Genomic DNA, 13294 nt, shown 5'->3' on the forward strand with positions numbered 1-13294 from the left:
AACACAGGGGATTAAATTTCAACATGAGATTTGGTGGGGACACAGATCCAAACCATATCACTGTTTTTAAATTTTTATTTGAATGTGGATACTAAAGATTTTGTCAGTACATATGTGGCTCACATTATATTTCTATTTCCTAGCTGTGCTTTAAACACAGACATTACTGAATTAACTGAGGTGTTTTTCATTTAACTACATAAGCTTGTGACTCACTTGTTAACTCTATTACCATAAGCATATTATCTTGAAAATATAATCACCTACCTCACAAGATTTTCATGAGAATTGGAAATAATGTGCAAAATTTCTGGCACACGCTGTGACCACTAATCTGCCATTCCAGTATTCAAAAAGCTGAGAACCAAAGTCTTTCCTTTTTTCTTTTCCTTTTTGAATGTTTGGACGTTTGGAGTGAAACCCCGTCTGAAATGCAGTAAGACTGTTCATAGCCTCCATTTATTGCTCTTGGGAAGTCTAGTCTTCGTAGCTATCTCAGTGTGTTTGATTTTGGGGTGCTGCTCCAGCCTCTGCTGGGTATGTTATGCCACATATAGTATATGACCTGTTTTCCTTTCTAAAATCTGCACAATTCTGAATTGTGAAACACATATTGCTCCAAGGGTTCTAGAGAAAGCTTTGTCGACCTGCAGTTGCTTAATAACTGGTAGTAGCTACCATTATAATTATTAATAGTAGAAGTTCCAGAAAACAACCAGACAAAATAAGGAATTAACACAGGAAGACAATGGAAATGTTTACAGTGAAGTTAGCAGCATCAGCAAAACAAGAAACCCAGGATTCCTCCTGTAGTCCTTCCCACCCCACATCCCATTAAGTCACATCAGTTAAGCTGCTTCTCCCTCTCACATTCTCCTAAAACTCTTAGCTTCCCTTCCTTTTCCTTGGTACCTTCCTTTGTTCCTTCTTGTGTGGAATACTAACATATCCTCTTAGCCCATCTCCCCATCTTCAATGTGGAAATCCTTAAACCACACCATACACCAAAATTAATCCCAGGTAAATTAGTTCAATATAAAGTACAAAATCACTACAAACTAAAATAATAGGAAATATACCCCAAATTCTAGAAACCAGATGAATTTCTAACTAAGGAAATAAAAAAAAGAAAAATTACATTGTGAATGCCAACACTTCCAATCACACAAAAATGAAAAAAACTTTCATATAACCAAACAGAAAAATAAGAGGTAAATAAAATAAGTCTTAAGAAAGAATGTGGAAATATTTGAAGTAAAATGTAATGTCATATGGTTAATGCATTTTCTATATGAAAGCTTACTATACAAGCAGAAAATAAAAAACAAAGTCACTGTTAGATAAAAGAAGAAGGATCATGAAAAAACAATTCACGAGAATAATTACAAACAGAAAACAAATGCTGGCAAATCTACAAGAAAGATTTATGGCCTATCCAGTACGGGTAAACTCATGTGGATATCCAGTCTATTCACAAGGGCTCAAGAAACAAACTGGTACTTCGGAGACTGAGGCAGGAGGACTGCTTGAGCCCAGGAGTTTAAGGCTGCAGTGAGCCATGACTTCTCCACTACACTCCAGCCTGGGTAACAGAAGACCCTGTCCCTATCTCCTTAAAACAAACAAACAAACGTGGAGACTCACACCTTTAATCCCAGCACTTTGGGAGGCAAAGGTGGGTGGATCACGAGGTTAGGAGTTCGAGACTAGCCTGACCAACATGATGAAACCCCATCTCTACTAAAAACACAAAAATTAGCTGGGTGTGGTGGTATGTGCCTGTCATCCCAGCTACTCAGGAAGCTGGGGCAGGAGAATTGCATGAACCCAGGAGGCGGAGGTTGCAGTGAGCTGAGATCGTGCCACTGCACTGCAGCCTGGGCGACAGAGCAAGACTCCCTCTCAAAAAACAAAACAAGAAAAAAGGAGAAAGTGGAGGAGCCAGATGGCCAGAGCCCTCCAGCGATTGTCCCCTCTGCAGTAACACCAAATTGAACAACTATCCACACAAGAAAACACCTTCATAGGAACCAAAAATTAGGTGAGCAATCAAAGTATCAGGTTTTAACATTGTATTCAAAGAAAGAGGCACTGAGGAGGGTAGAAAAGACAGTCATCATTTGCCTGCACCACCCCTCCCCCAATGCCTGGCAGTGCAGCATGGCAACAAGAGAGAATCTATGTGTTTGGAGGAGGAAGAATAGAGTGATGGTGGGACTTTGCATTGGAACTCAGCGCTGCCCTGTCACAGCAGAAAGCAACGTGGGGCAGAATTTGGCCAGCACCCCCAGAAGAAGCATTTAAATCAACTCTAGCCTGAGAATTGTCCACCACAGTGGTGGAAACTTGAGTTCCAGCAAGTACGCCTACTACAGACTAAAACACTCTGGTGTCCTAAATAAATCTGAAAGGCAGTCTGGGCCACAAGGACTGCAATTCCTGGGCACGTCCTAGTGCTGTGCTTGGCTCAGAACCAGTGGACTTAGGGTACGTGCTACCCAGTGACACACCAGCTGGAGTGGCCACGAGAGTGTTTGTATCAACTCTCTCCCACCTCCTGGCAGCACAGCTGGCAGCTCCAGCAGGAGAGGGAAGAGTAAAGAGGACATTGTCTTGCAACTTGGATATGAGCTCAACCACAGTAAAATAAAGTACCAAGCAGTGTCCTGAAGGCCTCATTCTAGGCCATAGCTCCTGGACAAGATTTCTAGACCTACCCTGGGCCAGAAAGGAACTCCCTGCCCTGAAGGGAAAAACAGGCCTGGAAGAATTTACCACCTGATGAATTAAGACCTCTTGGGCTTCAAATAAACATCTGTGGTAGCCAGGCAGTGGTAACCACAGCCCTTGGGCAAGAATGAGTACTATGCTGGCTTCAGGTCAGACCCAGCACAGTCCAGTGGTGGTGGCCATGGGAGTGTTTCTATCACCCCTTCCCCAACTCTAGGCAGCTCAGCACAGACAGAGAGACTCCATTCATTCAGGGAAAGTAAGGGAGAAGAATGACTTCCTGGTAATCTAGGGAATTCTCCTGGATCTTACCAAAAACCACCAAGGCAGTACCTCTGTGAGTCTACAAGAGTCACAGAGTTACTGGCTATGGGGTGATCCCTAATGCAAACATGGCTGCAGTGAACAAAGACACACCCTAGCCCCTTTGAATACATGGCAAGTCTTCTCTGGAAGGACCAGTACAAACAAGCCCAGACTACAAAGATAAGAATAAATACCTAACTCATCAATGACCAGGTACTGACAAACATCCATAAGCATCAAGAGCATCCAGGAAAACATGACCTCACCAAATGAACTAAATAAGGCAACAGTGACCAGTTCTGGAGTGACAGAGATAATGTGACCGTTCAGTCAGAAAATTCAAAATAGCTGTCTTGGCCAGGGGTGGTGGAGCATGCCTGCAATCCCAGCACTTTGGGAGGCCGAGGCAGGTGGATCACCTGAGTTCAGGAGTTCAAGACCAGCCTGACCAACATGGTGAAACCGTCTCTACTAAAAATAAAAAAAAAAAAATTAGCTGGGCAGAGTGGGACACACCTGTAATCCCAGCTGCTTGGGAGGCTGAGGCACGAGAATCACTTGAACCCAGGAGGCGGAGGTTGCAGTGAGCCGAGATCATGCCATCATTGTAGTCCAGCCTTGGGGACAGAGGGAAACTCTGTCTCAAAAAAAAAAAAAAAAAAAAAAAAAAAAAACTATTTTGAGGAAGCTCAACAAAATCCAAGATAACACAGAGCAGGAATTCAGAATCCTATCAGATAAATTTTAAAAAGATATTTAAATAATTAAAAAGAATCAAGCAGAAATTCTGGAGCTGAAAAATTCAACTGACAAATAATGCATCAGAGTCTCAACAGCAGAATTGATCAAGCAGAAGAAATAATAAGTGAGACTGAAGACAGGCTATTTGAAAATATAGTTGGAGGAGTCAAAGGGAAGAAGAATACTAAAGCATGCCTACAGGATCTAGTAAAGAGTCTCAAAAGGGCATATCTAAGAGTTAGTGGCTTTAAAGAGAAGGTAGAGAGACTGAGGTAGAAAGTGTATTCAGAGATAGTAACAGAGAACTTTCCAAACCGGGAGAAAGATGTCAAAATTCAAGTACAAGGATATTACAGAACACCAAGCAGCTTTAATCCAGAGAAGGCTATCTAAGACAATTTAATAAACTCCCAAATGTCAGGGATAAAGACATGATCCTAAAAGCAGCAAGAGAAAATAAACAAATAACATATAAAGGAACTCTAATACGTCTGGCAGCAGACTGCTCAGTGGAAACCTTATAGGCCAGGAGAAATAATTATGATATATTTAAAGTGCTAAAGAAAACAAAAACCTTTATCCTGGAATAGTACATCCAGTGAAAATGCCCTTCAAACATGAAGGAGAAATAAAGACTTCCCTAGACAAACAAAAACTGATTTTGTCAACACCAGACCTATCCTACAATAAATCCTATAGGGAGTTCCTCAATCCGAAAGAAAAGGATGTTAATGGCCAATAAAAAACCACCTGAACATACAACACTCACTAGCAATAGTAAGTGCACAGATAAATACAAAATATTATAATACGGTAATTGTGATGTGTAAACTACTCATATCTTAAGTAGGAATACTAAAAGATGGACTGATCAAAAATGGCAACTACAACTTAAGACACACACAGTATTAAAATATAAACAACAAAAAGTTAAAAAGCAGGGGAGATGAATTTAAAGTATAGAGTTTTTATTAGTTTCTCTTTGCATGTTTGTTGGTTTGTTTTTGCACAAACTGTCATCAGTTTAAATTAATGGGTTATAAGATGTTATTTACAAGCCTCATGGTGCCATCAAATAAAAAAATACATTAAGAGATACACAAAAAAATATAATTCAAGAAATTAAAACATACCATCAGAGGAAATCACTTTCACAAAAAGGAAGACAAGAAGGAAAAAGAAAAGGCCACAAAATAACCAAAACAAATAACAAAATGTCAGTAGTAGGTCCTTACTTATAAATATTAAATGTACATGGACTAAATCTCCAATCAAAAGCCACAGACTGGCTGGATGAATTTTCAAAAAGACCCAATGAACTGTTCCCCACAAGAAACATGCGTTCCCTATAAGGACACACATAGACTAAAAATAAAGGGAGGGAAAAAAATATCCCATGCAAATGAAAACCAAAATAGATCAGGAGCAGCTATACTTAGATAAAATAGAGCTTAAGACAAAAAGTATGGAAAGATACAAAGAAAGTTATATAATGCTAAAAGGATCAATTCAGCAAAAGGATATAACAGTTATAAATATATACACACCCAACAATGGAGCACCCAGATATATAAAGCAAACATATTTGAAGCTAAAGAGAAAGACAGACCACAATACAATAATTGTTGGAGACTTAACCACTTCGTTTTCAGCATTGCACAAATCATCCAGACAGAAAATCAACAAAGAAACATCAGACCTAATGGACCTAGTAGATATTTAGACAATTTCATCCAATGACTACAGGTTACACATTCTCCTCAGCACATGGATCATTCTCAAGTATAGACTATGAAATATTAGGACACAAGACAAGTCTTAAAAATCCAAAAAAAACTGGGTGCATTGGCCGGGCGCAGTGGCTCAAGCCTGTAATCCCAGCACTTTGGGAGGCCGAGGCGGGTGGATCACGAGGTCAGGAGATCGAGACCATCCTGGCTAACATGGTGAAACCCCGTCTCTACTAAAAATACAAAAAACTAGCCGGGCGTGGTGGCGGGCGCCTGTAGTCCCAGCTACTCGGAGGCTGAGGCAGGAGAATGGCGTGAACCCGGGAGGCGGAGCTTGCAGTGAGCCGAGATCGCGCCACTGCACTCCAGCCTGGGTGACAGAGCAAGACTCCGTCTCAAAAAAAAAAAAAAAAAAACTGGGTGCATTGGCTCACACTTGTAATCCCAGCACTTTGGGAGGCTGAGGCAGGTGGATTGCTTGAGCTCAATGCCTGGGCACCATGATGAAATCCCATCTTAAAAAAAAACACAAAAATTAGCCAGGCATGGTGGCACATGCTGTAGTCCCAGCTACTCAGTAGGCCAAGATGGGAGTATTGCTTGAGCCTAGAAGGTTGAGGCTGCAGTAAGTCGTGATCACACCACTGTACTTCAGCCTGGGTGACAGAGCAAGAACCTGTCTCAAAAAAAAAAAAAAAAAGTCTTTCAAATTGAAATCATATCAAGTATCTTCTCTGATCACAATAGAACAAAACTAGAAATCAATAATGAGAAGAACTTTGGAAAGTTACAAACACATTGAAATTTAAAAATATAATACTGAATGACCAGTGGATCAATGAAGAAATTTCTTTTTTTTTTTGAGACGGAGTTTCGCTGTTCTTGCCCAGGCTAGAGTGCAATGGCGCAATCTCGGCTCACTGCAACCTCCACCTCCCGGGTTCAAGCAATTCTCCTGCCTCAGCCTCCTGAGTAGCTGGGATTACAGGCATCCACCACCATGCCCAGATAGCTTTTTTGTATTTTTAGGAGAGACAGCGTTTCACCATGGTGGCCAGGCTGGTCTCGAACTCCCAACCTTGGGTGATCTGCCCACTTCTGCCTCCCAATGTGCTGGGATTATAGGCATGAGCCACCACCCCTGGCCTGAAGAAATTTCTTAATTAAAATTTAAAAATTCCCTGAAACAAATGATAATGAAAACACAACATACGAAAACATGCTGTAACCTATGGGATACAGTAAAAGCAGTATGAAGAGAGTTTGTAACAATAAACACATACACCAAAAATGTAGAAAAACTTCAGATAACCTAATGATGCATCTTAATGAACTAGAAACGCAAGAGCAAACCAAATCGCAAGTTAGCAGAAAAAAAGAAATAGTAAGGATCAGAGCAGAAAGAAATGAAATTTAAAAACCACAAAAGAGGCCGGGCATGGTCGCTCACACCTGTAATCCCAGCACTTTAGGAGGCCAAGGTGGGCAGATCACCTGAGGTCAGGAGTTCAAGACCAGCCTTACCAACATGGTGAAACCCCGTCTCTACTAAAAATACAAAAATTAGCTGGGTGTGGTGACAGACGCCTGTAATCCCAGCTACTTGGTAGGCTGAGGCAGGAGAATTGCATGAACACAGGTAGTGGAGGTTGCAGTGAGCCGAGATCATGCCAGTGCACTCCAGCCTGGGTGACAGAGTGAGACTCTGTCTCAAAACAACAACAACAATAACAACAACAATAAAACCCACAAAAGATCAACAAAATGAAATTTCTTCAAAAAGATAAACAGAATTGACAAAGCTTTAATCAGATTAAGAAAAAAAGACATAAGACCAGAGATGCAAAAGGAATGATTACAGCTGATACTCAAAGGATCATTAGAGACTACTATGAGCAACCTAGGCCAATATATTAGAAAACCTAGAATAAATAGATACATTCCTAGACACATACAACCTACCAAGACTGAATCATGAAGACATCCAAAACCTGAACAGAGAAATAACAAACAATAAGATTGAAGCTGTAATAAAGTTTCCCAGCAAAGAAAAGCCCAGAACTTGATAGCTTCACTGCTGAGTTTTACCAAATACTTAAAAAAAAAAAAAAAAAAAAAAAAAAAAAAAACCCTAATACCAATCCTACTCAAACTATTCCAAAAAATAGAGGAGGAGAGAATACTTCCAAACTCATTCTACAAGGCCAGTATTACCCTGATACCAAAACCAAGGACACATCAAAAAAAGAGCTACAGACCAATATCTTTCATTAATATTAACTCAAGAATCCTCAACAAAATACTAGCAAACTGAATTCAACACATTAAAGAGATCATTCATCATGAACAAGAGCGATTCATCCCAGGAATGCATGGATGCTTTGACCTATGCAAATCAATGATATATATAAACAGAATGAAGGACAAAAAACATATGATCACTTCAGTTGATGTTGAAAAGCATTTGATAAAATTTAACATCCCTTCATGACATGATCCCTCAAAAAACTGGGTATAAAGGAACATTCCTCAACACAATAAAAGCTGTATATGACAGACCCATGGCTAGTATCATACTGAATGGGAAAAAACCCTGAAAGCCTTTCCTGTAAGATCAGGAACATAAAAAGAATGCCCACTTTCACAACTATTATTCTACATTCAACATAGCACTGGAAGTCCTAGCCAGAGCACTCAGAGAAGAGAAAGAAATAAAAGGCATCCAAGTTGGAAAAGAAGACGTCAAATTATTCTTCTTTGCAGATGATATGATCTTTTGGTTGGAAAATCGTAAAAAATCCACCCTAGAAACTATTACAACTGATAAATTTAGTAAAGTTGCAGGATACAAAATCAACATATAAAAATCCAGCAGCATTTCTATATGCCAACAGTGAACAATCTGAAAAAGAAATCAAGTAATCCCATTTACAATAGCTACAAATAAAATAAAATGCCTAGGAATAAACTTAACAAAAGCAGTGAAAGAACTCTACAATGAAAACTACAAAACCTTGATGCAAGAAATTGATAAGGACACAAAAACATAAAAAGATAGTCCATGCTATGGATTTGAAGAATAATTATTAGTAAAATGCCCACACTACCCAAATTAATCTATGGATTCAATGCAATCCCTATCAAAATACCAGAGACATTCCTCACAGAAATAGAAAAAATAATCCTAAACTTCATATGGAACCACAAAAGACCCAGAATAGCCAAAGCCATCCTGAGCAAAAAGAATAAAACTGTAGGAATCATATTGCCTAAGTTCAAATTATACTACAGAGCTATAGTAACCAAAACAGCATGGTACTGAGATAAAAACAGACACACAGACCAATGGAACAGAACAGAGAACCCAGAAATAAATCCATACATCTACAGTGAATTCATTTTCAACAAAGATGTTACAAATATATATTGGGGAAGGGACAGTCTCTTCAATAAATAGCGCTGGAAAAACTGAATATCCACATGCAAAAGACACTAGACCCCTATCTCTTGCCATATGCAAAAATCAAATCAAAATGGATTAAAGACAAATCTAAGACCTAAAACAATCAAACTACTAAAACAAAACACTGGCAAAAGTCTCCAGGACATTGGTCTGGGCAAAGATTTCTTGAGTAATACCCCACAAACACAGGCAATGAAACTAAAAATGGACTAATAGAATCATATCAAGTTAAAAAGCTTGGGCACAGCAAAGGAAACAATCAACAAAGTGAAGAGACAATCTACAGAATGGGAGAAAATATAAACTACCTATCTGACAACGGATTGATAACCATAGAATACACAAGGAGCTCAAACAACTCTATAGAAAAAAATGCAATAATCCAATTAAAAAATAGGCAAAAGATCTGATAGACATTTCTCAAAAGAAGATTCGCCGGGCGCAGTGGCTCAAGCCTGTAATCCCAGCACTTTGGGAGGCCAAGACGGGCGGATCACGAGGTCTGGAGATCAAGACCATCCTGGCTAACACGGTGAAACCCCATCTCTACTAAAAAAAAAAACAAAAAAAGTAGCCGGGCGAGGTGGCTGGCGCCTGTAGTCCCAGCTACTCGGGAGGCTGAGGCAGGAGAATGGCCTGAACCCGGGAGGCGGAGCTTGCAGTGAGCTGAGATCCGGCCACTGCACTCTAGCCTGGGTGACAGAGCAAGACTCCGTCTCAAAAAAAAAAAAAAAAAAAAAAAAAAGAAGACATACATACACATGGCAAACAGGCATATGAGAAAGTGCTCAACATCACTGATCATCAGAAAAATGCAAATCAAAACTACACGGTATCATCTCACCCTAGTTAAAATGACCTTTATCCCAAAGCAGGCAAAACAAATGCTGGTGAGGATATGGAGAAAGGGGAACCCTCGTACACTGTGGGAATGTAAATTAGTACAGCCACTACTGAGAACAGTATGGGGAGGTTCTTTTATGAAGTAAAAGGGATGACATCTGACTGAAGGCTTTCCCACACTTTTTGCACTTTTTAGTGTTTGGAGGCTCCAAACACTAAAAATATGCTGAAATCTTACTATCTAAGGTAATGGTATTAGGAGGTAGGGCCTTTGGGAGGTGTTTAAATCACCAAGGTGGAACCCTCATGAATGAGATTAATATCATCTATAATCACCTATAATCTCTCTCCCAGAGAGCTCCCTCACTCCTTCCTCCATGCGCAGACACAGCAAGAAGGTGCCACCTATGAACCAGGAAGTGGTCCTCACCAGACACCGAATCTGCTCAGGCATTGATCTTGGACTTCTCAGCCTCCAGAACTGTGAGAAGTAGATTTCTGTTGTTTGTAAGTCACCTAGTGTATGGCATTCTGTTATAGCAGCCCCAGTAGACTGAGACATATGCCGTGGTTCTCTGTCACTCACCAGGAGCCCGGCGTCTTCTTACTGGCTCTACCATCCAGGGCGCTTTCCCTTTCTCCAATAAGGTGATCACATTTGGTCTCCGAAAGGAAAGACCTGTACATGGCACAAACATGGGAAATGATCATAAATATGGGCACCACAGAAGTCACAGCCACGTTCTGCATCAACAGGAATGCAGGTGTAGTAACATGAAGGGAGCACGCAGGATGTGAAGGGCAGCTGGAGAATGGGGAGTGTGAAATTGTGATTTCTAATAAGAAACATTATTTGCTTTTCACCCCTGTTTCCTGGCACACAGCTCCTTAAACCCTTGGAATCTCCTGCATATGTGCCTTTTGTATGCTAATGAGAAGACTGGTTGGGGGCTCCTGGACAGCCTTCAGATGGGGGCCGGTTGCCAACCATGTGATTAGAGGGTTGGAACTTTCAGTCCCACCTCCTGACCTCTGGGGAGGGGTCAGGGGCTGGAAGTTGAGCTGATCACTAATGGCCAATGATTTAATCAACCTTGCCTACCTGAAGCCTCCTTAAAAGCCCCCAGTGGACTGGGTTTGGAGAGCCTCAGGGTTGTTGACCACGTGGAAGGTGGTACAGTAGAAGGTGCATGCTCTGTGCCCCTCCCCTATAACCTGTCCTCTGCATCTCTTGCATCTGGCTGTTCAACTGCATCCTCTGTAATATCTTTTACACTAAACTGGTAAGCATAAATAAAGCGCCTCCCTGAGTTCTGAAAGCTACTCTAGCAAATGACTGAACTTGAGGAGAGGGTCATGGGAATCCCCGAATTTAGAGTTGGTCAGTCGGAAGGCCTCTGAAGTAGGGGACAGTCTTGTGGGACTGGGCCCTTACCCTGTGGGATCTGACACTATCTCCAGGTAGACACTGTCAGAATTGAATTGGAGGACACCCAGCTGGAGTCTGCTGGAGAACTGTTTGTTGTGTGTGGGAAAATCCCCAAACATCTGGTGTTAGAGTGTGCGGTGTTGAGTTTGGTTGTTTAAATCTCAAACGTGGAGGCAGAAATCTAAATTATAGCCAGTAGAGTTGTTAAACTTTAATTCTACAAAGCAAACTATTTTCCTGAGAATTAGGTCAGAAGCTCCTGAGGCTGGTTATGAACTTACTGTCTTTCTGCTCCAGACCCCCACCCTTTTATTGTCTGTTTTGTGTGCCAGGGCTGGGGCTTTGCTATCTTCACTTCTGCTTCACCAGCTGCTTCCTGTCAACATCCACCAATAACGGGCTTTGCTGGTTTCAATGTTTGGTTTTTTTTTAGTTCTGTATTCCCAGAACCAGTTTCATCTGGCCCCTCAGAAGTATAAACAAATCAGGCAGCACACTGCCCCCTCCTTCAGAAGTCTGAGTCCCAGATCCAAGGAGACCTTCCTTGAAGCCCTAAAAACTCTAAACTCTTCCCTTTGTCCCTCCAACCCTAGGGATGGTGGCAGCATCCTGCAGTTACATCAATGTCCACAGTTCACCGTTCAACACCACCTCTTAAATCAATTCCTTAAATTCTATCAAAAGAGGGCCGGGCACAGTGGCTCACACCTGTAATCCCAGTATTTTGGGAAGCTGAGGTGGGAAGATCACGAGGTCAGGAAATCGAAACCATCCTGGCCAACATGGTGAAACCCCGTCTCTACTAAAATACAAAAAATTAGCCAGCTGTGGTGGAGCACGCCTGTAATCCCAGCTACCTGGGAGGCTGAGGCAGGGGAATTGCTTGAACCTGGGAGGCGGAGGTTGCAGTGAGCAGAGATCGCGCCACTGCACTCCAGCCTGGAGATGGAGATAGAGCAACACTCTGTCTCCAAAAAAAAAAAAAAAAAAAAAAAAAGTCTATCAAAAGAACTCAAAAGTTACCTACAGAGTTTCCATATGACTCAGCAATTCTACCCCTAAGTCTATACCTCAGAGAAATGAAACCATACATCCACACAAAAAACTTGTACATGTTCATAGCAGCATATCAAAATAATGAGAGTGGAAACAACCCAAATGCCCGTCAATTAACTGATGACTGGATAAACAAATGTGGTCTATCCATACAATACATATTATTTGACAATGAAAAGAAATGAGGTATTGGCACATGCTACAACGTGATGAACCTCAAAAACATCGTAAATGAAAGAAGCCATGTATTTATGATTTCACACGTATGAAAGGACCAGAACAGGCATATGCATAGAGATGGAAAATGGACTAGTAGTTGCCCAATCCGGGGGGTATGAGTGGTTGGGGGAGACGAAGAGTGACTGCTTATGGGTACTGGGTTTTGGGGTGGGAATAATGAAAATATAATCGATTGTGGTGATGGATGCATAACTCTGAATATACTATTATAAAAACCATTTAATTGTGCACTTTTTATGGGTGAATTGTATACTATGTGAATTATATCTCAATAAAGCTCTTTAAAAACAGAAATTGCAGTGGTTTCCATTTTCCAGACCAGACCCAGAGTGATGCATGTCCCTCAGTAGGCTGGTTCTGGATTGTTGGGGAAGAAGAGCCTTACCAAGCGAGACCAGGTTCCGGTAATTCTCCAACATGACATCTTCATACAAATCCTTCTGAATGGGGCTCAGCCATTCCCACTCCTCCTGGGAGAAGTAGATGGCTAAGTCCCCAAATGTTATAGGTGCCTGAAATGAAAAATCAAATGTCTATTCACCATGGACTTGTGCTTCCACGTGGCTGGAGGAAACGGTGCACACATCTTAAACATGGGAGACACGAGGTACCAAGAATCATTCAGGAAGCATTCAGGGTTCTGAGGCCAAAAGGGGCAGGTGTGTTAAATAAATTAAATAAAATACAATAGAAGACATAGCTGTTATTAAAATTATGTTGCATTAAGAACACGCGGCAGCCTGGATCGACCAGGCA

The 13294-nt window shown here is 41.2% G+C and overlaps 1 protein-coding gene across 4 annotated transcripts in view; it reads right to left on the reverse strand.

Moving 5' to 3' along the window:
* Positions 1-13294, reverse strand: part of ZNF667 (zinc finger protein 667) — a 33242-nt gene that overhangs the window by 5236 nt on the left and 14712 nt on the right. For 2 of the 4 annotated variants that reach the window (XM_050771714.1, XM_050771713.1), the window contains exons 3-4: positions 12924-13050; positions 10400-10492 (exon numbers count right to left, since the gene is read on the reverse strand). In XM_050771714.1, coding sequence (XP_050627671.1) covers positions 10400-10492; positions 12924-13050 — 220 coding nt within the window. Of the gene's footprint in view, positions 1-3552; positions 4284-10399; positions 10493-12923; positions 13051-13294 lie in introns of those variants that run through there. The other 2 variants (XM_050771716.1, XM_050771715.1) reach the window with 2 other exon arrangements.

Source organism: Macaca thibetana, chromosome 19 (genome assembly GCF_024542745.1).
Source record: "Macaca thibetana thibetana isolate TM-01 chromosome 19, ASM2454274v1, whole genome shotgun sequence".
Lineage (NCBI taxonomy): Eukaryota > Metazoa > Chordata > Mammalia > Primates > Cercopithecidae > Macaca > Macaca thibetana.